The 26042-nt window shown below is 37.0% G+C and overlaps 1 protein-coding gene across 1 annotated transcript in view; it reads right to left on the bottom strand.

Moving 5' to 3' along the window:
* Positions 1-24628, bottom strand: part of LOC150085781 (thioredoxin reductase 2, mitochondrial-like) — a 143996-nt gene extending 119368 nt beyond the window's left edge. The window contains exons 1-2 of the mRNA XM_090373483.1: positions 24466-24628; positions 4405-4473 (exon numbers count right to left, since the gene is read on the bottom strand). Coding sequence (XP_090229609.1) covers positions 4405-4473; positions 24466-24562 — 166 coding nt within the window. The 5' untranslated portion in view covers positions 24563-24628. The remainder of the gene's footprint in view (positions 1-4404; positions 4474-24465) is intronic.
* Between the last annotated feature and the right edge of the window lie 1414 nt (positions 24629-26042).

Here is a 26042-nt window from a genome sequence, read left to right as displayed (position 1 = left end):
AAATATTTTGCCTCACAACAGTTTTATTTCTTCCATTTTAAAATAACTTAGATATATTTACTCCATAATATATCTAAGTTATTTTTTTAATTAACAACTCAGTACTACTATAAGCACTACATAAATATATCTAAGTATTGCATAAATACATATCCATAATTGCACACTTTCTTATAATTTACATAATCTAGTTCATAAGGTAGGTTGCTTGATTTTTTTCAAATCTTTAAGAGCTTAAGCTGATATTAATATTTCTCATATACAATGCCACAAAATGTCTCCTTCGTAAACAAAATTTTAATATAGTAGGAAATTCGAAAACAGCATATTAATGAATGAAGTTGTCACTTATGATATCTAATGACATACGACATCAAACACAGTCAAATCTGCATGGGGAAAAAAAATATAAAAATTATGCTGTTTTCCAAAAATCTGTAGGAAAAGAAATAAAGGAGGACAAAAAAAATTGATTATTTCACATAAATACATTGCATATGCCTAACAACTGTCATAATAAAAATAAACTAGTTGTTCAATGAGCCATTCATTCCCACAGTAAACATATTCTCAAGGCATCAGATTAAAATATGAAAGTACAAAATAAAACTTTTCTATGCAAGAAACCTTATAAACTTTTCCAAGTTTATCAGGAGTGCCACCAAACAATTTTGTCACTTGATTGTACAATAACCCCTCCCCTTTATAAAGTATGAACTAATCCAGAAAAGCTTAAAAAAAAGAACATTTATGTTCATGAGATTTATAAACATGAGTAACAAAAGTCAAGCTGGTTTCTATAGTTATAAAGATATGGTTAAAGATATCTTTATCACCACATTGTTTGTTTGTTATTTGGTTTTTAGGAGCATTAGCAACTAAGGCTATATTGCTTCGGGATATGCAATGGTCATTCCCTGACCTTTCCGCATCCTCCGTATTTGGTGGTGACAGGCTCGAACCCTGGTCTAATCAAGAAGCGTGTTCTACCCACTGCTGCTCCTTCCCACCTGGCTACGGAGGCACCATTTATCACCACATCACTGTTAAAGATATGGTTTCTATGGTTAAAGCACTGTTAAGGAAATATGATCATTAAAGATATCCAACACAACTGTGACCAACACTAGTTAACTTCAAATTGTTAACTGTTCAAATTTTGTGTCGTACATAGGTTTGCCAGAGTTCTGACTAGATTAAAGGACATGCCAGATTTCTGACTGGATTAAAGGACATGCCAAATTTCTAAGACTGAATTAAAGGACACTCAAAAATAATTAATGCTACCACTCTCCAATTCTCATCCACTCCCTCCCACCCCAAAAACAGAAAAATGAATGATTTCAAGTTAATAATTAAACATTTTGTTTATATTTTTTAGATTTTGGTTTAAAAATTATAGTTTTCATATTGACTATAAATATTTGCAAATTTTAGTTTAATTTAGAATTTGAAATATTTAATGGTAAACCATGGCTTTCTATGGGAAAGGATATGGATTGATATATAAGGATAATGAACGATATGGATGATATAAAAAGCATGAAAAATATTTCAATGCAAGTTTAGTGCATTCATTGACATCAAGCTAAAATAATTTTAGGTAGGCGAAAAAATGCAAAAAAAAAAAAAAACATACTGGTTTAATAGTTACAAATCATTCACGTTAAGCATATTTTGTACTACTTCAAGCAGCCTTAAGAACTTTGGCACATTTTTAATTTTTTCAGATAAAATCTAAACATTTATCTTTAAAATTGAAGTAGATCATTAGTTCGTTTTTTATGAGTGAAACTGAACATATATTTTGCCCATCCCTCAACTTCGAGTTTATTACGTTAAAAATCCTTTCTGAATTTGCCAAAGTCCCTGGCACCGAAAAAACATACAAAATGACCTTGAAAATATTTGAAAGCTTAAAATCATCACTTTTCAAAATTAAATGCCACTGACTTGAAGTACTCAAAAAAGTTTTAAATTTTTCACAAGTTGACATAGTTTCATAATTTGTTTTTAGTGCTGAAACCTCATCAAAATCATTCATATCCAACTTTAGTTCTATTAATTTACAATATTCTGTTACTTCAACAAATGAGTCATAGTTAAGACAATCATTTTAAAGCTTAATTTTCTGAGTTCCAAAAAAGGGGTATTTTCATTAAAATTCTTTCCTAAATATTTCAATGCAGCATTATAAAATGCTTTGAAATCATTTATTACAGTTCTTTTAATTACAGAGTCTAATTTCTGAAAATGATGATGAACTTAATACCCAAAAAATTGATAAGGCAATTCTTCAGTGAATTTTTTAGATCATTCATTATATAAAAAATATCACTGTCACAAGTTTCATTCTTTTCAGACTCTTTTTTTGCTTTGCAAATTATTTCGTTCACATACATTGAGAAAAGTAAACATAATTCTATAATTATAAGGACCTCTGCCTCTGTTGAATTTTCATTAATTTGAAGGATTTTAAAAAGCTGTTTGGAACAGTCTTTTGGTTTGCTTACAAAATAAAGGCTCAAAGCCTTCCATGAAAGCAAAATTTGTTCTCTACATGGTTGTAATGAAAGTCATCTAGTTAGTACGTGCCTTAATTTCCTTAAACTCTGTTTCAGGAAACTGAAATTCTTTAAGGTTATCCCTTCTTTTAGCTGAAACAGAATAATGACCATATGTTTTCAAGACAATATTTTCTATATCAATATCTAAATTACCAAAAGCACATTTAGCTATTCATCCAGCTGACCTTTGAATTTCCCCAAACTGTCAGCCTCTACCACCCATTTGGTTTTTTTGTTTTGTTTTTAGGAGCATTAGCAACTAAGGCCATATTGCTCCGGGAATATGCGGTGGTCATTCGCTGACCTTTCCGCATCCTCCGTATTTGGTGGCTCAAGGGCTCGAATCTACCACCCATGAAGGTAACTTATTCCAGTAATTTATAACTCAGTGGATAAATAAAACTTCCTGCAATCCAGTCTAAACATCCCCTGTAACTTGAAATTATGGCCCCTAGTTCTAAAATCATTTATAACCGTGAAAATTTCGTCTTCATTCGTTTTACTTATGCCTCTCAGGGCCTTAAACACCTCAATCAAATCTCCTCTAAGATGCCTAGTTTCCAAGCTCTCAAAGTCTTTCCTCATATGGATGCCCTTTTGCCAATCTCACAAGGCAAGGCATCTTTGGACCCTTTCTAGAAGCACAATGTTTTTCTTTAAGTGTGGTCTCCATACTTGAACACAATATTCCAAGTGTGGTCTAACAACAGTTCATATAATGGGATTATGACATCCTTATCTCTACTAGCAAATGTTCGAGAAATCATCAAGAAACCTGTCTACAATGCTCGGAGAACTCCAGGTGTGACATTATTGTAACCAAGTCTCTTTCACACACTTCTTGATTTGACCGGGGTTGAAGCCCGTGGCCACCAAATACAGAGGATGCGGAAAGGTCAGGGAATGACCATCGCATATGCCTGGAGCAAATGGCCTTAGTTTGCTAATGCTCCTAAAAACCAAATAACAAACAAACAACAAGTCCCTTTCCTCCACTACTGGCTTTAGTTCAACTCCACCAAAATATAAGTTATTTTTGGGTTACCGTTCCCCAGGTGTAATACCTTACACTATGCTGGATTAAAGCATAGCTGCCATTTTTCTTACCATCCCTGAAGTCTATCTAGGTTACACTGAAGAAGCTTCATTTTAGGTTACTTAAAAATTTTAAGTATGTATATTTTTACTTATATTTTTAAGTAACCTAAAAATTTTTAGGTTACTTAAAAATTTTAAGTATTTTAATGATTTTTTTTTTGAAATTCAGTGGAAAAAGGGCCTTTGAAACTAAGGTGATAAAAAGATGATTTTTAGCACAGCACAGTACACAGTGCTGCTCAGCTAAGAAATTGGGACATCTTGACAGTGGAGGAGATATCACTAAGTTGTTCATTAAAAATGTGTGGAATTCTATATTTAAAAATTTTATTTTATTTTTTATTGTGCATGTATATACATGTACAATAAAAAATATAAAAAAGCAAGGTTAAATTACACTCATGCCATGAAAAACAACATCAGAAACATTATTCAATATACTTTGTAATATGGAAGGATGACCATAGCAGACACTTAACTGGGGAAATTAAATGGGATGGTGGCGACATGTGGAACAAAATGATTGTGTGTTTTGATCATACTGTCCAAAATAAGATGAATGAGATCCTCCAATATGGAACTTCAGTTTAATATATTCATATCCTCCATTACCAATCAAGATGAGATTACCTAAGGTAAGATATTAAAGAAGGGCACTAACATTACAGTATGTACTTCAATATAATTTAACTGCAGAAGTCTTATTTAAGAAACAAACTTTTTTTTCTCTCTAATTTACCTTCTTTGGCACATGCAAGTCCACCAGATCCTCCTCCAATCACAATCAAATCATAGTCAAAAGATTTTCCTGAAATAATTTTTAAAAAAAGCATGAAATTATAACTTTTAAAAATTAATCTCAGCTTTAGTGATATTAAAGTACTTATCACACACAAATTATGTTTTATTCAAACATTCCAAAAGGTTACTTCTTTAATTGCAATGGTATCCAAGTTACAGTTATGTATAATCCATAAAGAATTCTGAATGGTCCTTGGTGTATCAAAAGAAATATTGTAACATTTTGTCTTTAGTCAAGCTTATCTTCCATGCAGAGATGGCAAAAACAATATATATCAAGAATATGAAATTATGTGGAATATGCATGTTTGTTCTGATACCATTATGACTGTTTTTTTACGAGGCTTGCATATACAAAGAGTTGCAAATTCATCTGCCTCTCAAATCACAAAAAAAAAAATAATAAAGTGACACATTATTGATCATTTGTTTAGTAAACCATTTGTGTATGGATATTCTGTCTTCATTTGGAAATAATTCTACTAAAATAAAATGTTTGACTCTGTTAGTACCTATAAGCGTCACCATTGCAAGAAAGCATATGGCACATGCATATGCTGCACCCTACCTCAAGTTTCAATAAGCCCCTCATTCACAAACAAGGTTGGTCACCACTGTTTTATAAATTAAATAGTAAAGAGCTTTATCAATAAGCATAAGAAATTACACTTACACTGCTAAAATTGATACAACTAAAATCAAAAAAAATAAAAATTCTTAGAAAGCTATTATAATCTCACCAGAAGGATACAGAAAACAAAATATCAGCCCTATGAGAGGATGCTCAAAAATTCATAGCCTCGTAGAAATAGAAAAAAACATGTACAACTATATCACCTTTTGTGACCTTAAAAGATGGGGAAAGAGCGGGCGATATTGTTCTACAATATCATACACCCTAGGCAGACACACCCTGGTTCTATTCAACCTGTCCTTTTTAATTAAAATATTCCCCTCTTTCCTGACCATAGAGTGAAAAGAATGGATACCTCTTGTGGAACCAGCACCTCCCACTCATGATGATTCCTCCATGAAGCCAGATGCACGAGGGGTATGGAACGGTACTATTAAAGCGGATAGCTGAGTACTTGTTAACTCCCTTAATTTAATTCCTCTCAGAGAAACAACCCTCTTCTTTATCACTCAAATTCATCCAAGAAAATGCTAAATTTCTGTTCTGTTCTGTTCTGTTCTGTTCTCTCTCTCTCTCTCTCTCTCTCTCTCTCTCTCTCTCTCTCTCTCTCTCTCTCTCTCTCTCTCGGCATGATATCCAGCGAAAGTCAGGTCTGCATACATACCACACACTGCATGTGCAATAAAGTCCTGTTTTGTAGAACCGCCTTCAGCAAATCCTCTTCCCCCTCCCCATGAGGATACCTCGTAGGAATGAGAAATATCCCAGTATCCTCACTGCTTTGGATAATATGCTTTGCGACTCTAGATATAGGCATAATTTCAGTTAAAAATATTTAATTAGCACTGCAGCCATAAACTATCAACAAAAATGGATGTTTTTATAGGAATGAGATATATTTAAATAGAAGGGGGGGGGAAATATGATGCAAGAAAGCAAGCTTATATAAAATCAGCCAAAAAAAAAAAAAAAACTTCCCATTTCACCCATCCAGTCACTCTAAATGTTTGTCTAGTTCACACTTAAATTTATTTAAGCTATCAACTTCCACAACAACAGATGGAAGTTTGTTCGAGCAATCAACTACCCACTGGCTAAAGGCAAACTTCTGGACATCTATTCTACAACTATCTTAACTCTATTTGAATATATGCCCGTTCAGGTTCTTAATCTGAGCAAGCGGAAGTATCCCATCAGCATTAAGCCTGCTCAAACCATTCAAGGCCTTACACACCTCAATCAGATCATCTTGCAGGTGCCTAGTCTTCAGTTGCTGCAACTTGTAGAACTTTAGCCTCTTGGTAAGAGCACCCCTTTGTTCTTCTCACCAATCTTGTTGCCCTTGTCTATACTCGTTCTAGCAACTCTACATCCTTCCTAAAATGAGGACTCCAGACCTGTACGCAATACGCAATACTCAAGGTATGGCCTGACCACTGCCTTATACAGGGGGATAATCGCCTCCTTGTCTCTGCTAGCCAAATTGCTATATATCATTGACAAAACTTAATAGGTCTTTTTCATTCTCCACCTCCCTGAGTGTAGTACCACACAGTTGGAACATTTCTCTTGAGTTACTGCTACCCATATGCAGTACTTTGCATTTGTCAATGTTAAACTTTAGTTGCTACTTCTCAGCCCATCTGCCTAACTTTTCCAGATCCTGTTGCAGTAGCATACTGTCTTTACTATCATTAACAACACTGCCAACCTTTGTATCATCTGCAAACTTGGACATTAAACCTGATATACCATCATCGATAAAAACACAACAACAATGGGCCCAGCACCAATTCCTGGGAAATTCCACTAATAACATTAGTACACATAGAGCAGTGTCCATTTATTACAACCCTCTGCTGTCTCCCACTCAACCATCCCTTTATCCATTGCAGCAACTTGCCCTTAATGCCATACCAGTCCAATTTGTAAAGCAGTCTTCCATGTGCAACAGTATCAAAAGATTTCCTGAAATTGAAATATATGATATCAAAATTATTTTTTGCATCCAGTTCCTTTGTGACCACATCATAATATCCAATCAAATCAGTCAGACAGGACTTCCGCTTAAAGAACCCATGCTGTGTCTGAACATTACTGCAGTCTTGTCTAGGTGATCCTGAATCACATCTTTAACCAGTAATTCCATTATTTACCCCAGAACAGAAGTTAAACTAACAGGTGTATAATTATTTGTGTCACCCTTTGAACCCCCTTTGTGAATTGGGGATACATTTGCACATCTCCAGTCCAGGGGATTTCCCCATAATCTAAAGATGCTCTCATAATTTTGGCTAAGGGTTTGCTAACCTCCCTCGCTGCCTACTTTAATATAACTAGATAGCTTCCATCTGCACAAGCTGCCTTTTTTATGTTTAACTTCAGCAATTTCTCCTCAACTTTGCACTCAGTTATTACAAAATCATTTAGCTCCCTGTTAGAATTTAGTAAACTTCTGTCCTACCCTTCTTTACAGAATTCATGTGTGAATGTAGATGCAAAACACTCATCCAGTTTGTCAGCTATCTGAGCAAGATCATCAACAGTCGAACCGCCAATGTCAAGTGTACCAATTTGATTCATACCTTTCCTTCTAGAGTTTACCTAAGTAAAGAAGTCTTTGTTGTTTCTCTTTGCATGCATTGCCAAGGATTTCTCGTAATCAGCCTTCGCTTGCCTAACCTCCTTATTGACTTGATTACTGACTAGCTTATATCTGCCATAGGCTTCTGTGTTAGATGATAATTTATATGCATCCCACACATTTTTCTTCTCTGCCATGAGCCTCATTAGTTCATCTGACATCCATTTAGGTCTAAATCTTGAACAGTATTTCTTAGTTGTGATGGAAAGCCTAGTAGCTTCCAAGATTAATTCCTTGAAGGCTTCCCATTTAGAATTCGCTGTTTTAAATATCATCAGTTGATCCCACAGCATAGAATTCAAAAACTGTCTGAGACCGCTGTAGTCACCTTTTCGTAAACAAAAGCCCTTCCCTTTACCCTTGTTGGTAGTTACATCCTTAAGTAAAAGCCCACATCAGTACATTGTGATCACTGTCACCTAATGGTTCCTTTATCTGAAAATTCTTAATGCATGAATAATCATTGCTGATAAACAGATCAAGAGTATTACTCCCTCTGGTTGCCCCTCGAACATGTTGCTGTAGAAAACAATCCTCCAATAAATCCACAAAAGCCTTGCTAGCATGCAAGTGACGAACCCACAAGTTCCAGTTAATATCTGGAACGTTGAAATCCCCCATTACAAGACATTCTGATTTATTGGCCCACTCTACTTCTCTGCACAATTGTTCGTTGTACTAATCAGAGTCAGTACCCCTATAACACACTCCTACTCTCATTTTCCCTTTCCCAGTGCTTGTGTCACACCAAATTGACTCAACATTACATTGTCCACCCATATCAAGTAGATGCACTTCCTTAGATTTTTTACGTTTCTTAACTAACCACATAACCCCCCTCCTCCTTTCCAACCCTGTCTATCCTTTCTATACACATTATACTACCCAAATTCCAATTCTGCACTGCTTATATCTGTGTGACACCATGTCTCTGATATGCCAACAATATCTGCCTTTAATATCCTGATCAGCACTTCAAATTCATTAAATTTATTTACTATACTTCTAGCATTGGTGTACATGCAAGTATACATGCGCCTGTTCTTACTCTTAATTACCCTAACACAGCCAATATATTTACTTGGTTAGGTAAGTAGGTCAGAAAACTGCTAGCTTGGGGGAGATACACAGACTAATAAATCAATCACAGCCACAGGCAGATGCAAGGTTATTGTACTGTTTCTATTGGATCATACAGCAGTAAAAAAAAAAAAGTGCAAATTTGCACACTAGTGCTAGGAGCATAGTAAAAATTTTGATAAATTTGAAGTACTAGTCAGATGCAGACACTAAATATAACACAGACATGATGTCATTCAGACGTTTTTCTAGCAGAAATAAGGATGTGATGATCCCTCTGTATAAGGCAATAGTCAGGCCACACTTGAGTACTGTATACAGGTCTGGAGGCTTCATTTTAGGAAGGATGTTGAGCTGCTGGGATGAGTACAGAGATGGGCAAAAAGAGATCGGTGAGTGGGGGAACAAAGGGGTGCTCTTACCAAGAAAGACTTCAGTTCCACAAACTGCAGCACCTGGAGACTAGGCACCTGCAAGGTGATCTGATTGAGGTGTTTAAGGCTTTTAATGGTTTAAGAAAGCCCAATGCTGATGGGATTCTTCCTCTTGCTCAGATTATGCACTTGAGCAGCATCAATTCAAATTGAGGAAGAATAGTTGCAGAATAGATGTGCAGAAATTTGCCTTTAGCCATCAAGTGGTTGATTGCTGGAACAAACTTCCATGTGTTGTTGTGGAAGTTGATACTTAGCTTAAATAAATTCAAAAGAACTAGACAAACTTTGGAGAGAATGAATAGGTGAAATGGGAGATAGTTTTTTTTGCTGATGCCTTATAAGCTTGCTTTCTTGCATCATATGCCGCCACTAATGCTAATAAGGGATGCAGAATTTGAATACAGGAGGTACAGTGGGTACAAGAAAGAGCATAGTGTATAGTGTTACAGGTCTTGCAGCATCAGGGGTCCCCTCCCATCAAACAACACTGTACAAAAAATTAACATTTTTTTATAATTAATTTAAAGGACAGACAGGACAGGTGGGGGGGAGAAGATATGCTCTTAGTCTAGAAGCCACAAAATCTAAGATGGTGCATCCAGTCGACAAGGGTGGCCAGTGTAATGTTGAGTCAGTTTGACGTGACAAGTATAGGGAAAGCAAATATGAAAGTAGGAATGTGTTATAGGCTTAATGACAGTGATGAGTATAACTAACCATACAGACAAAGAGTAAATCAGAATTTCTCATAATAGGGGATTTTAACTTTCCAGATATTGACAGGACCATGTCAATTGTCCACTGACACAGTAGCAAGACTTGTGTATTTAGTGGATGACTGTTTTTCTACACCAGCATGTTATAGAGGCAACAACAGAAAGAAATACTCCTGATGATAATTATCAACAGCTACTCTTCATGCAAAATGATCTTGGGCAGGACACAGAGCTCGTAGGCATGATGACAGATGGACTAAGAAAATAACAGAATGGTATCCAAGAGGAGCTAGAAGAAAACCTGGAAGACAAAGGCGGAGATGGATAGATGAAATTCATGAGTTTGTGGGTAGTAAATGAATGGCCAGTGCTCAAAACAGAAGGAACTGGAAAGTTGCTGGAGAGGCCTTCATCCTGCAGTGGATCGAAAATGGCTGATGATGATGACTCTCCATGCATTAAGAATCTGCCGATAAAAGAACCTAGGGAGTGCACACTGTAATTACACAGTAAATCCCATATCAGTATACTGTGATTACTGCGTAATCACAGCACTCTTGGAGGCAAAGAGAAAGGCTTTCCCATCAAAGGTGGCCAAATTAGTCTGAAACCGGTTTTTAGGTGCATTAGAAAAAATGTATAAGTGCCTATTGTATTCACCATGTCTATCTGTCCATCCATTCATATGTAATAATTCTACTCCCAGTGGGAAGATTTTCATAAAATTTTATATTTGGTTAAAACAGAAAGATTGGTGAAGGCATCTCAAATTTTACTAAAATCAAGCATTTAGAAATCCAGTAATTATTCTTATTTCTTTTTTTTTCCATACAATTTGTATGGAAAAAAGATATTCATAAATTAAAAGTGGTTTCAATCAGTACTGTTAGCTTTAGACAGTCTAAGCATTCTTCGCGTGTATTATTATGCAAGACTCATGAACATGATGTTGCTTGTGAAGATATATGCACAAACACAGTATATAGAGTGAGAAAACAGACTTAATAATAAAAATAGAATACAGAGGAGGAGGGTATTAAATATTATACTGCTGTAATTAAACTAAACAATGAGAATGTAAAACTATAGAGTGTTATTAAGTATTCTATAAAGTAATAACCTTAGTAATTAATTAATAAGAAAATAACTATATTTAATTTTCATTTCAGTTATTCTGCAAATATATATTTGGAAAAGGAGCTCTGATCCATTTCAAAATTTCAATGCTTACTTAGAATATTTTAGGAATCTTTGTGACAAATTTTCATGTCAATGGGTTGAATTATTTCATTATAAATAATGAATTATTACTAACATTCATTATGGTTAAAGTGACCAGATGTCCCGGATTATGCGGGACATTCCCGGATTTAAGTCGTTTGCCCCATATTGCAAAGTGTCCCAGATTGAACATGTAGTCTTCATAGTTATCATGAATCACGATTTTGCATTTTTTTTATTTTATTCTACATTATTGTGATATCTTTTGTCTCATAGATGGTGCTGGCTGACCACATAAACAGCCATCTCACATCTGTCATTTGTGATTGAAGTTTAGGGTTAGATTAACTGTTTATTGGCTGCAGTTTTTGATAACTGTAACTTTGGATAACAAAAACAAATGCATATCAATTAATTGCATTATTTGCATTTGTATTTTTAAAATGAAAGTAATATTAAATCTGAATTAGTTATGAATGAGCTGTTGATATTAAATCAAATATTGAGCACAATGCACACTACAATATTTGCAACAGGGAGTTTTCGATTGCGTTGGGAGGAAAGAATGATATCACAAGGCATATTTCTTCTGACAAGCATAAACAGTTATTATCAGCTGCAGCTTCTTCAACAAAATTAAGTAGTTATTTTCGAAAAGTTGAATTCGGATCCAAAGTAAAAGAATTGGCAATTGCTGAAGCAGTATTCATGTAGCATACTATTTTTCATAATATCAAACATTTAAATCAATGGATTGTATAACTGCACTTCCCATTCGTAAATTATTCGACCAAAAATGTACCCGTGGCTGTAAATTTACCTGTGTGTCAGTATTTTGGAGGGAATATTGTTGGGGTGGGATTTATTGGTGCAGGGCTGCTATGACCATACTGCGCAGGGAATATCATAGCGTAACCAGTAGCTCAGAAGAATAGTAAGGTTAAAATTGTAATAAATAAGTATTTTGAAGATTTAATCGCCATTTGGGCATATCTTTTGTGTTTTATCGTATTTTTGATTATTTAATGTATTAATTCGTGTTTCACAAATAGATTAAATAGGCTTAGTAGCATTCGTTAGCATATTTTTTAAATTTAGCTGATTTAGCTAGTGACTAAGTTACTCGCTACTCGTACCATTATCGTATCGGTGTTTTGGCTGAAATATCATAGCGTAACCAGTAGCACAGAAGAATAGTATGGTTTTAATTATAATAAGTAAGTATTCTGAAGGTTTTAATCACTTTTCGGGCATATACCTTTTGTATTTAGTTAAGAATATAACTAATTTAATATTGTGATTGTTACGGTATAGCATAACTTTATAACGTATATCTCGAACTTGATAGGTAAGTATAACATAAAACTATATAGCCAAATATGTATTACTGCATTAGCTTAGTATAGTATAGTCAAATATAGTATAATAAATTAATCAATTAAATTTATTAACTGTATTAATTTTCATTGTTAATTAAATCGTATTTAAGAAGAAATCATGCCCCAGACTAGAGCAGCAAAGTATCGTGCACAAAGTAGCGAGAGTGCTATTGCTTGGGGGAAAACCGAAGGGGGACGATTCTCCAACGCATCACAGCCTAAAAAAAATGTGCAACTTGTGAAATGTTTGCAGACCTTTCTGGAACAGGACATGATACTGGCAAGGGGGATGTCGCTGTGTTTGTGTGCTCGATGTAAGCAGTGTGAAGAAGTTAGGCACAACTCAGCATTGTTATTAGCCATTATAAGAGCTTGAAGGACAGGGTAGATGCCCTCAAAGGACTTAAATTGGGAGACCCATCAAGCTCTCAGCTGTCCATATCAATGCCAGAGCTTGCACTTGATCATCAGGCAATACAGCGGCAACGTTCAGGGCAGAATGTGCAGGTCCCACAGGAGATAGTTATTGCCGGTGACACTATTGTCAGTGTGAAAGGAAATATATTGTGCAAAAAGGATAGATGGAATAGGACCATAGTATGTCTGCCAGGGGCAAAAGTTGATGACTTTGTAGAGTAGATATAAGCTTTTAAGGGCACAAAGGGTAATAATGTTGTACACATTGGCACTAATGACATTAAGAGTAGGAAATCTGCGGACTTACTTAACAGCTAGACAGGTATTTCGAACAAACGGAGGGATGAAAGGGAAGTGTTTTTTTTTGGCTGATGCTGCATAAGCTTGCTTTCTTGCATCGTATGCCTCTACTAATGCTAATGCTAAATACAGGAGAATGTTGAATAAACTCGTGAGTTAGGGTTAAATTTCAAAATGTCTGCAATTCTGCCAAGACATGATAGGAGGTAGTATATAATGAGAGCCTTGTCAATCGATTCAGCACTGGAGAGATTGTGCAAGGCTCATGGGGTAGAATTTTTCTCTACGTGGTCTGTGCTTGTTAACAGGAGAGACTATTTCTACAGGGTTGGAATACACTTAAATAGAAAGGATGAAAGAATATTGGCTGATGCTATCGAGGCAGTGTTATGTGGGTTGGAAAACTGCTAGTTTGAGGAGATCCACAGACTAACAAATTTACGGTAATCACAGGCAGAGGTGAAAGTGATTCTTGCACTGCTTCTATTGGAATGAGCAGCAGCCGGGAAAGTGAGGTACTGGGAATTTCAAAAGCTGCTTCAAGTCATTATAGAACAAGTAAATACAGGGCTGTTAAAATTAAAGTATCCTTACGTAGAGGGCTCTGGAGCGAGTTCTAAAGTTCATACTGAAGATAAATTTGGACAACAGGTACAATAAAGAATGCATTCACCATTTATTGGGAAAAAAAATTAGTTACAAAATTTGTAACTACAGTAAACCCCCGCTATTCGCGGTATCTGTATTCGCGGTTTCGCGTATTCGCGATCGCCGATTTAATATAAAATGAAACCTAAAAAAATGTGAATTTCAAAGCGCCGTGAATATTTTCCGCCATAAAAAAACATGGGCGTGGCTAAAATTATCTTTCCCGGTCAAAACAGAGCTCAGTGGGTGGGGGGGGGAGAAGGGTGACAAAATCGCGAGCGTGGATGTTTCTCGCTAATCCTTGTTCAGTATGTGTTATGCGCTTGTCATGGAAGGTTTCGTCGTTTGCTCTTAATTTATATGCTTATAAATTGAATAAATTGATGTGCTTACAAAAATGATAAATCTCCGTTTTGCAGCGTAAAACAGACTTTTTCGAGTGTGTTAACGGAAGAAAGTGACTTTATTGTGGACAAGTTCTTTCTAATCCCTACAAAAATATGGCTACGAATAACAAGAGAAATGTGAAAATATCAAAGAAGGTGATGACATTAGCGAATAAAATTGAGTTATTAGATAAAATTTCTAATGGTGAAAGTGTCTCCTCAGTGGCAAAACATTATAAAATTAATGAGTCAATGGTATGATCAATCAAAAAATCGGAAGAAAAAATCCGCCGTAGTGTCCGTGAAAAGTCGCTAATTGCTTCAAAAATTTGCTCTGTAACTCGTGATGTTAAATTAGAAAAGATGGAAAAAGCTTTAAATCTGTGGAAAGAAGACAGAACTCAAAATAAAATTCCGTTAAGTTCACTCATCATTCGTAAAAAGTCAAAACTCCTTTATCAACACTTTAGCGAAACTGGTGATGGCACCGGCGGGATAAGTTTTTTTGCTAGCAAAGGCGCTAGTTTGAAAGATTTGTTTGAAATTTCTAATAAATATTACATTTAATATTAAATTGTTTCTTATTTTCATTTCGATGCCATATGCTTGCATTTAACTATGTACATAGTCATATTATGAAGGTACATATAATACATACATAGACAAAATTTTAGACTAGTTTTTCTTATATATTGGATTATATATTTCTTATACTTTGGAACGGAACCCCTTTATTACTATGGGAGCCATAACTCAGTATTCGCGTTTTCGGTATTCGCGACGTTTCTCAGGAACGTAACCCCCGCGAATAGCGGGGGTTTACTGTATTTGACGCTGTAGCAATACAAATCACTTGAACAGCACTACAATTTTTCAATGTGTCCTCCATTTTGGTTAACAACAGTTTCCATTCGAAGAATAGCATTTTCTACAGCAGAACATAACATGTCAACTGGAATAGCCAGCATATGACGTCTAATGCTATCCTTCAGATCTGCCAGAGTTTGACATCCTTCCCGATACACCTGGTTCTTCAAAAAACTCCACAACAAGAAGTTGCATGGGTGAGGTAAGGTGATCAGGGTGGTCAAGATGTCTGAAAACAACGGCTGATGACCTGTTCGTTTGTAAAGTGTTGCCTTAGCACTGTTTGGACACATGTGGGGTGGCACACCATTTTGCATGAATATGGTATTCTGAAGGCACCCACGTTGTTGGTATTGCAAAATTTGCCAACATTTCATATCGCTGTCCAGTGATGGAACGGGTGCGGGGTCCAGTCGATGTTACCTGTTCAAAAAAAATGGCCCAATCATGAATGTGGTCATAAATCCACACCACACTGTCACTTTTGGAGAATGCAACGGGATCTCTTGGAAAACTCGAGGTTTTTCTGTTGCCCAAACGTGACAGTTGTGCGCATTCACTTGTCCATTTAAGCAGAAGTGGGCTTCATCACTCTAAAGAATGTTCCATAGACAAGTAATATCCACTGTCATTCACACCAGAAACTGAAGTGCTATCTGAAACAAATATGTGCATCACCATGCTTTAGCTGCTGTAACATGTGCATCTTGTAAGGATAGTACCACAGCTGATGCATTACTAGCCTTACAGTGGAATATGGCATGTCCACTTCACTAGAAACAGCCAGCACACTTGCGCTACCACATGGAGATTGACTTAATAAATCCACGACAGCCATAGCCACATCTTCAACACGAGAGGAGTCCACTCATTTTCGACCTCTACATGGTTGAACACCAAGATGTCATGTTACTTCAAATTTCACAATCATTTTGCGGACAGCACAAACAGTCATAAGTTCCAGCCTTGTGTGCTTCTGACGCCGGAATTCTCTGAAAGCCACAGCTGCACTATTGCTGTTCTGATAGTACAGCTTCACTAATAGCACCTTTTCCTGCAACATTGTTGGCATTGCTGCTGTAGTGCAGGCAAATATCTACTGTATGATTTTGAAGAGACTGTTTTGCTTATATACAGTACAGTAGAGCTGAGTAGTGGCACAACCTTACAATTATACAAATAACATAAGTTATTTGCATAATCATAACTAAGATAGTTACACACCATACAGTGACAAATTTTGTAAATAATTTTTTTTTTTAAATAAAAATGGAGAGCACATTCTTTATTGTACCTGTTGTCCAAATTTCTCTTCAATACGAGCCTTAGAACTCGCTCGAGAGCCCTCTACATAGGGATACTTTAATATTAACAACCCTGTACATGGGTTGTGTTAAGGTAAGTAAGAGTAAGAATAGGTGCATGTACACCAATGCTAAGAGCATAGTAAATAAATGTGATGAATTTGCAATGTTAACCAAAATATCAAATGCCAATGTTGTTCGGATATCAGAGACATGGCGTCACACAGAGATAAGGAATGCAGAATTGGAATTTGGGGAGTACAATAGGTACAGAAAGAATAGACAGGTTAGAAGGAGAGCAGGAGGAGTGATGCTGTTAGTTAAGAAACAAAAAATCTAAGGAAGTGCATGCAGTTGACTTCGGTGGACAATGCAGTATTGAGTCAGTTTGATGTGACATTAGCACTGGGAAAACCAAATTGAGAGTTGGAATGTGTTATAGGCGTGATGACGCTGATGAGCACAATGAACAACTGTACAGAGAACTAGAGTGGGCCAGTAAATCAGATTTTCTTATAATGGGCGATTTTAACTTCCCAGATATAGAGTGGAACTTTTGAGTTAGTCACTCACACACTAGCAAGACTTTTGTGTATTTATTGGATGAGTTTTCTACAGCAGCAAGTTTGAGAGGCAACAAGAGGGAGTAATACTCAATCTGATTATCAGCAGTGATTCTTCATGCATTAAGTATCTGCAGATAAAGGAACCACTAGATGGAAATGATCACAGTGCACTGATGTGGGATTTACTTAGATGTAACTCCCATCAGGGGTAAAGAGAAGGGTTTTTGCTTTCGTAAAGGTGACTATAGTGGTCTCAGAGATTTTTTAAATTGTACAGCGAGACCAACTGATGATGTTACCAACAGAAAATTCTAAATGGGAAGCATTCAAAGAATTAATCTTGAAAGCTACTAGGCTTTTCATAGCAGGTTCATATCATTAACAATCGAACCGTTGATGTCAAGTGCACTGATCTGATTCATCCCCTTCCTTCTAGAGTGTATATAAGTAAAGAAGTTTTTACTGTTTTTCTTCGAATTGTAGGTAGCTGAAAAACTAAATAAGTATATTACATCTACATTCACACAGAGGAGGTCTGTGGGGGAAGTGGAGGCCAGAAGCTTATCAAACTAACAGGGAGCTAAATGATTTTGTAATAACTGAGAGCAAAATGTTGGAGAAATTGTTGAAATTGAACATAAGAAAGACACCTGGGGCAGATGGGATCTATCAGTTATATTAAAGGAAGCAGCAAAGAAAGTAAGCAAACCTCTTAGCCATAATTATGAAAGCTTCATTGGACTCAGGGAGGTGCCCTTGGAGTGGAGTTGTGCAAATGTGTACCCAATTCACAAAGGGGGATCAAAGGGTGAGACAAGTAATTACAGGCCTGTTAGTCTAACTTCTGTGCCAGGGAAAATAATGGAGTCACTGGTTAAGGAAGCGCTGCAGGATCATCTAGACAAGGCTGCAGTTATAGTTCAGATATGGGTTTGTAAAGGCTGCCATTATAGTTGAGCATGGGTTTGTTAAGGGGAAGTCTTGGCTGACAAATTTGATTGGATACTATGATGTGGACACAAAGCAAACTGGATGCAAAAAATCATTTTGATATCATGTACTTGGATTTTAGGAAAGCTTTTGATACTGTAGCACAGTGGTTTCAAACTGGCGACCCACGGGCCGCATCCGGCCCCCGAAGCAATTTTACACGGCCAGCGAAAACATTTCAATTATGTATTTGTTGTAAATAGAGACATAGAGATATGGACTGAGCTTATGTGCGCGACTGCTATTGAAGGAAAAAGAGATAGAACGAATAGGTTGGGGCTTTGTCTTTGTCACTGTATGCTTGTATGCCAGGCCACATGACTGGGGTAAGGTGGGAGAACTTCCCACGTCGATACAATCAGTAAATTTAGTTCGCCAGCCGACAGTTGGTGGCGCTTCAGTATTCTGGTGTTTCCGAATTTTTCTGTTGAGTTGGTACTTCTGATATATATTTTCCTTGAGTCAGTCACTAGTTGGTTAGCTGGATGCACAGCTCATATTGCTATATAGATGGAGACAATCTAACGTACGACCCATCAGCTGCTTTCAGACCGTGCATTCGCCCCACATGCAATTTGAGTTTGAGACCACTGCTGTAGCACATAGAATTCTACTGTACAAATGGGAGCAGTATGGTATTAAGGGCAAGTTGCTAGAATGAATAAAAGAATGGTTGAGTGGGAGAAGACAGAGTGGTTATCAATGGACACTGCTCTTGTGGACTAACATTATTAGTGGAGTCTCCCAGAGTTTGGTGGTGGGCCCATTGTTGTTTTCGGTATTTATCAATGATAATTATGAATATATATCGGGGTTAATGTCTAAGGCTGCAGACGATACAAAGGTTGGTAGGGTTTTTAATGACAGTAATGATAGTATGCTACTGCAACATGATCTGGAAAAGTTGAGCAGATGTGCTGATAGGTGGCAACTGAAGTTTAACACTGACAAATGTAAAGTACTACTTATGGGTAGCAGCAATCCCAGAGTGACTACACTGAGGGTAGTGGAGAACAAAAAGGACCCCTGTATAAGGCAATGGTCAGTTCACACACATTGGATACTGTATACAGGTCTGGAGGCCACATTTTAGGAAAGATGTAGAGCTGCTGGAATTAGTACAGGGAAGGGCAACAAGATTGGTGAGTGAAACAAAGGATTGGTGTTACCAAGAAAGGCTTAAATTCTACAAATTGCAGCTTCTGGAGACTAGGCACCTGTGAGGTGATCTAATTGAGGTGTATAAGGCCTTGAATGGTTTGAGCAGGCTCAATGCTAATGAAATCTTCCTCTTGCTCAGATTACTCACCTGGGGAGACAAATTCAAATTGAGGAAAGATGATTGTAAAACAGATGTCCAGTAATTCATCTTTAGCCAGCAGGTGGTTGATAGTTGGAACAAACTTCCATCTGTTGTAGTGGTGGTTGGAAACTTAAATAAGTTCAAGGCAGAACTAGACAAGCATTTGGAGTGAATGGATGGTTGAAATAGAAAGGGTTGGTTTTTTTTTCTTTTAGCTGATGCTATATAAGCTAGTTTTCTTGTGTTGTATGCCTCTACTAATGCTAATGCTAAATGCAAAGAAAAGTAGCAAAGACTTGTTTACTTATGTAAACACTAGAATGAAAATGATGAATTACATTGGTTATACCCCTCATATCTGCTAGATATGAATGGTCTAAACAGTTGGTGATCATACTCAGGTTGCTGACAAACTGAATAGAAATTTTGCATCTATGTTCAAATATGACGAATTTTTAAGTAATGGATTTGTTATTTGGTTTTTTTTTTTTAGAAGCATTAGAACTAAGGCCATATTGCTCCGGGGATATGGGGATATGTGGTGGTCATTCCCTGACCTTTCCGCATCCTCCATATTTGGTGGTCACGGGCTCGAACCCCGGTCTAATCAAGAAGCATGTGCTACGCACTGCTGCTCCTGCCCACCTGGCTTACGGATGTGCCATTTTAGTAATGGAAATACTAGAAATATAATTACAGAGAGCTAAATGATTTTTTGATAACTGAGAGGAGAGAAGAAGACAAATCGCTGAAGCTATATGTTAATAAGGCACATCGATGTGAATGAGATCTATTTAATTATAGTGAGAGAGAGAGTCATCAAAAGGGTCAGCAAACCTTTAGCCATAATTATGTGAACACCCTTCGATTAATGGGAAGGTCCCTATGAACTGGAGATTAATATTAATATTGGCAAATGAGGCAAGAAAGCAAGCTTATACAGCATCAGTCAAAAATAAATAAATAAAAAAAACTTTCCACAATTCACAAATGGGGATCAAAGCTTGAAATAAGTAATTACAGTAATTACCCATAAGCTGCATGACTGTTCTAGGGAAAATAATGCAATCACTGGTTAAAGAAGTAATGCAAGACCATCTACACAGGAATAAAGTTATACGACAGTCACAGCATGGATTTGTTAAGGTGCAACCTTGTCAGACTAATCTGACTGGATATTATGATGAAGTAACAAAAGAAATAGATGCAAAAGATGATTTTAACATCATATACTTGGATTTCAGGGAAGCTTTTGATACTGTTGCACTCATATACAAATTGGAGCAGTATGGTTTTAGGGATAAGTTAATGCTATGGATAAGCAGATGGTTGAGTGGAAGAAGACAGAGAGCAGTTATCAGTGGGTACTGCTATTCTTGGATTAATGTTATTAGCAGAGTCACCTGTTTTTATTTTCAATATTTATTAATGATACTGATGAAGGCAAGCAGGCTTAATGTCTAAGTTTGCAGATAATAAAAAGGTTGGTGGGGTGGTTAATGGCAGTAGCCAGGGTAGGTACATTACTATAACAAGATCTATAAAAATTAGGCAGATGAGATGAGAGGTTGCAATAGAAATTTAACATTGACAAATGCAAGGTACTGCATATGGGTAGCAATAATCCAAGAATAACATAACAACTGTGTGGTAGAATACCAAGGATAAGTGAGAATAAAAAAGACCTGGAATAATTATGCAGTCTGATATGAAGTTCTCTGAACAAACAGCTCGTGGGGTCAATGACATACATGAATTTTGCCAGCAGGGATAAGAAAGTGATTATCATATTGTATAACGCAACTGTTAGGCCACACTTTGAGCACTACAAACAGGTCTGAAAGCCTCATTTTAGGAAGGATATTGATCTGCTGGAATGGGTGCAAGAAGACCAACAAGATTAGTGGGGGGAACAACAGGGTAATTTACCAGGAAAGGCTTCAGTTCTGCAAATTTCTCACATCTGGAAACTAAGCAGCTTCAAGGCACCTCCGTAGCCAGGTGGGCAGGAGCAGCAGTGCATAGTACATGCTTCTTGATTAGACTGGGGTTCGAGCCAGTGACCACCAATACGGAAGATGCGGAAAGGTCGGGGAATGACCACCGCATATCCCCAGGGCAATATGGCCTTAGTTGCTGATGCTCCTAAAAACCAAATAACAAACATAACAGCAGCTTCAAGATGTGATTGAGGTGTTTATTACTTTGAACAAATTGAGTAAGCTAAATGCTGATGTCATCCTGCCAAAGACACACACATAAACTGAGAAAGGTTGGTTGTAGGATACATGTGCACAAATCTGCTTTCAGGCAGCATGTAGTTGATTGTTGGAACAAACACCCATCTGGTAGTTTGAATAAATTCAAGGAGGAACTAGACAAATTAATAGGGGATGGTCAAATGATGTGGGAAAGATTGGCTTTTTTTTTTTTTTGCTGAGGCATAACCTTGCTTTCTCACATCACGTACCATTACTAATACTGACTACCACCAACGCTCTGTAGTAGCTAATACTGCAGTAATAGCACTTACTATTCAGTTTTCTCACCAAAGTTTACATTTTGCATGCCGTATGGGCTATAGTAAATAAATAATAGTTTCTGAGTTACAACTATTATACATGTCACAACAATGATTTCATACCCCTCGCTAGAGCTCTAGGACTAAAAATCTTTGCTGTAGCAAAGAAAATATAAAGTAATAGTGTGGTTATGACATTCAGCTATCGATGTTATCAAAAAATTGATTCTTTATAATTTGCAGATCACTACTTCTGATCGGACATTCCAAAAAGGCAAAAATCCGTGTGAATAATATTTACAAATCATTCATGCTAGTTAATAGTGAATACTACCAAATTCATGGATGATTTCACACTGAATACAAATTAAGATTTGATCATATCAGGATTCGAAATGGAAAATTTTATGATATGGAACGCTCTTTAGGATAACAGAAAAAAGGACTAAAACAACAAAAACAGAACAGTTTTTGTTGTTTTACACCCAATCAGAATGGCTTTCCAGCATCTATTCCATGCCCTGATTCACATTTTATATATATGATTCAAGCTACTTTGATATAACAATGGTCTACACCCAATCAGAATGGCTTTCCAGCATCTATTCCATGCCCTGATTCACATTTTATATATATGATTCAAGTTACTTTGATATAACAATGGTAAACCATGTCTCCAGTGTGCTTCTTCTTTCTCTCTCTCTCTCTCTCCAAAATCTACAGATAGTAATAACAATAGAGGCATGTCATGCAAGAAGGAAAGCGTATGAGCTTATGTAGCATCGGCCAAAAAATAATAATAATAATAAAAAATAAATAAAATAAAATTTTTAAAAATAAATAAATAAAAAAAAATTCACACAACCATTCCCTCTAAAAGTTTGTCCATTTCCTCCTTGAATTTATTTAAGCTATCAACTTCCACAATGACTGATGAAAGTTTGTTCCAGCAAATTAACACATGCTGCTAAAGGCAAATTTCCACACATCTATTCTACAACTTACTTTCCTTAATTTAAATTTATGCCCCCTTAGGTTTGTAATCTGAGCAAGTAGAAGAATCCCATCAGAATTCAGCATGCTCAACCCATTCAAGGCCTTATACACCTCAATCAGATCACCTTGCAGGTGTCTAGTCTCCAGCAGCTGCAATTTACCGAACATAAGCCTCTCTTGGTAAGAGGATCCCTTCATTCCCCTCTCCAATCTTGTTGCCCTTCTCTGTACACCCGCAAGCAAATCTACATCCTTCCTAAAATGAGGTCTCCAGACCTGTACTTAGTACTCAAGGCGTGGCCTGACCATTGCCTTATACAAAGGTATAATCACCTCCTTTTTCCTGCTAGCAAAATTCCTGTATATCATTGACAAAACCCCATGACCTGCTCTTGCAGCCTGTCAGCATTGCTTAGAAAACTTCATATCTGACTGCACAATTACACCCAAGTCTTTTTCATTTTCTACAACCCTACGTGTAGCACCACACAGTTGGTACGTTCTTCTAGGGCTACTTCTACCCATATGCAATACTTTGCATTGGTCAAGGTTAAACTTCAGTTGCCACTTCTCAGCCCATCTTACAAATTTTCTAGATCCTGTTGCACTAGAACACTGCCATTACTGTCAACAACCCTGCCAACCTTTGTATCATCTGCAAACTTCGACACTAAGCCTGATATACGTTCATCAATATCATTGATAAATGTACAAAACAACAGTGGGCTCAACACCGAATCCTGTGACTCCACTAATAACATTAGTCCACAAAGAGCAGTGTCCATTGATTACCACCCTCTGTCTTCTCCCACTCAACCACCCTTTTATTGATTTTGTAGCAACTTACCCTTAATACCATTCTGCTCCAATTTACTGTAGTCTTCCATGTGCAACAGTATCAAAAGCTTTCATGAAATCCAAGCATATGATATCAAAATTATTTTTTGCATCTAGTCCTTTGTAACCACATCATAGTATCCAATCAAATTTGTTAGACAAAACTCTCCCTTAACAAACCCATGCTGTGACTGAATTATTGCTGCAGTCTTGTCTAGATGATCCTGCAATGCATCTTTAACCAGTGACTCCATTATTTTACCCAGAACAGAAGTTAAACTAACTGGTCTGTAATTACTCGTGTCACCCTTCAATCCTCCTGTGTGAACTGGGGATACATTTGCACATCTGCAGTCCGTGAGGACTTCCCATGAGTCTAAGGATGCTCTCATAATTGTTACTAAGGATGTACTTTGTTCCTTTGCCAACTGCCTTAATATAACTGGATAGATCCTATCCACCCCAGGTGCCTTTCTTATGTTTAACTTCAACAATTTCTCCTCCACTGTCCTCTGAGTTAGTACATCATTAAGCATTCTGCTACAATTTGATAAACTTCTGGCATTTTCTTTCGTTAATAATTCTTCATGTGTGAATGTAGATGCAAAATACTCATTCAGTTTGTTTGCTATCTGAGCAGGATCATCAACGGTCGAACCATCGATATTTAGAAACTTACTGAAACTTAATAAGTAAGTTTTGATTTGATTTGATTTTTCTGGGGCAAATAGTACGTAATATATACACTCCTACCTTCAATAGAAAATTGTCTCCCTTTATACCACCCGGTTGCGAAACGACAACAACGTTTATTATTACACACTCGAAATAATTTACTGAGAGGTTCCATTTGGAAAACTAAACTGTGGGGAAGAAATCATAATACTGAAAAATCAAAGCACACGTGGTCGTACACTAAATAGGAAGTGACGTCGCGATAACTTCCTCTACTCTGGGCCCTACTTGTAAACCAGAGTTGCGCACAGTCCTTAATAAAACCTAATCCATGAAAACGAGCTTAATCTGAAAATAACCATCAAAGTATTTAGGCGTCGGAAAAAATATACTAATAAATTTTCAAGAGTTTAAAGAATTTACAGAGTGCATCAAAATTGTACAAAACAAATGTAGGAGCATGTTCTACGAGATAAAAATAAGGAAAACTTTTCTATAAGCATATATCACAAAGTGTCACTTTGTGTCCGAGATATTGAATATTAATCATACAAAATTACAAAACTGTGTAAAACGGTAAAGCATTTTTATGTACAAGCTTAGGTCATAAAAATATGATTATGTAAAACGGGATTTTTAAAGAATACAGAGCACCGATACGAATGGTGTTGTTATTCTGGGCGAAAAATCAAGTTCTGCGACAACGCCCCATTGTTTAGAGTAGTTTTTCTCGACCTTCAGTAGACCGTGGAGCACCACAAAATATCCTTCATTTGTTATTACTAGCCATATGGTGCAAGGACGCCAGAGGCTTATGCTGCACCAGCCAAAAAAAAATTCCCGAGTTACCCTGAGAGAGAGAGAGAGAGAGAGAGAGAGAGAGAGAGAGAGAGAGAGAGAGAGAATCAGAAGTAGAAAGGAATCACCAAGAAAGAGAAGAATGATGATATCCAGCTCAGGACTCTGGGTGTGCCAAGCCCATACTCACTAGATTTGAGCCCCAAGGAGTACCAGAACAAGGCCTCTGTAGCCGAGTGGTCATGAACAGGAGTGCAGCAGCACACGCTCTTGGAGTAGACCGGTTCAAGCCCCTGACTGCTAAATACGGTCGATCTGCCACCCCGCACTGGACCAGTATGACAGATTTTGATCCATTTCCCTTAGCATGAATTGTTGAGGAGGCTTCCATCCTGTAGTGGGTTGATAATGGCTGCAGTTTATCTTTTTTACCAGAACAAGAGGCCTCCGTAGTTGAGTGATCAGGAGCTAGGGTGCAGTAGCACACGCTCTTTGAGTAGACCTGGGTGCAAGCATAATGGCTGCAGTTTTCTTTTTACCAAAACAAGTGTGTGTGTGTGTGTGTGTGTGTGTGTGTGTGTGTGTGTGTGTGTGTGTGTGTGTGTGTGTGTGTGTGTGTGTGTGTGTGTGTGTGTGTGTGTGTGTGTGTGTGTGTGTGTTTCTTTTTTCAGATTCAATTTAGAGATTTCAGAAATGTCGTAAAGGTTCAGAGTGCACTGCAAAGACAATATGGAATAAAGGCGCCTACTCGTCTAAAGATAATCTGCCTGCGAGATAAATATGAGGAACATAGAATTGCACAGAATATCGTCTCGGCAGTAGCACACTAATTGTAATCACCAGTCTGTGCAGTAGCA

This window comes from Mastigoproctus giganteus, chromosome 5, assembly GCF_048544385.1.
Source record: "Mastigoproctus giganteus isolate SK-2022 chromosome 5, ASM4854438v1, whole genome shotgun sequence".
NCBI lineage: Eukaryota > Metazoa > Arthropoda > Arachnida > Uropygi > Thelyphonidae > Mastigoproctus > Mastigoproctus giganteus.
This window is presented reverse-complemented; position numbering and strand designations above follow the sequence as displayed.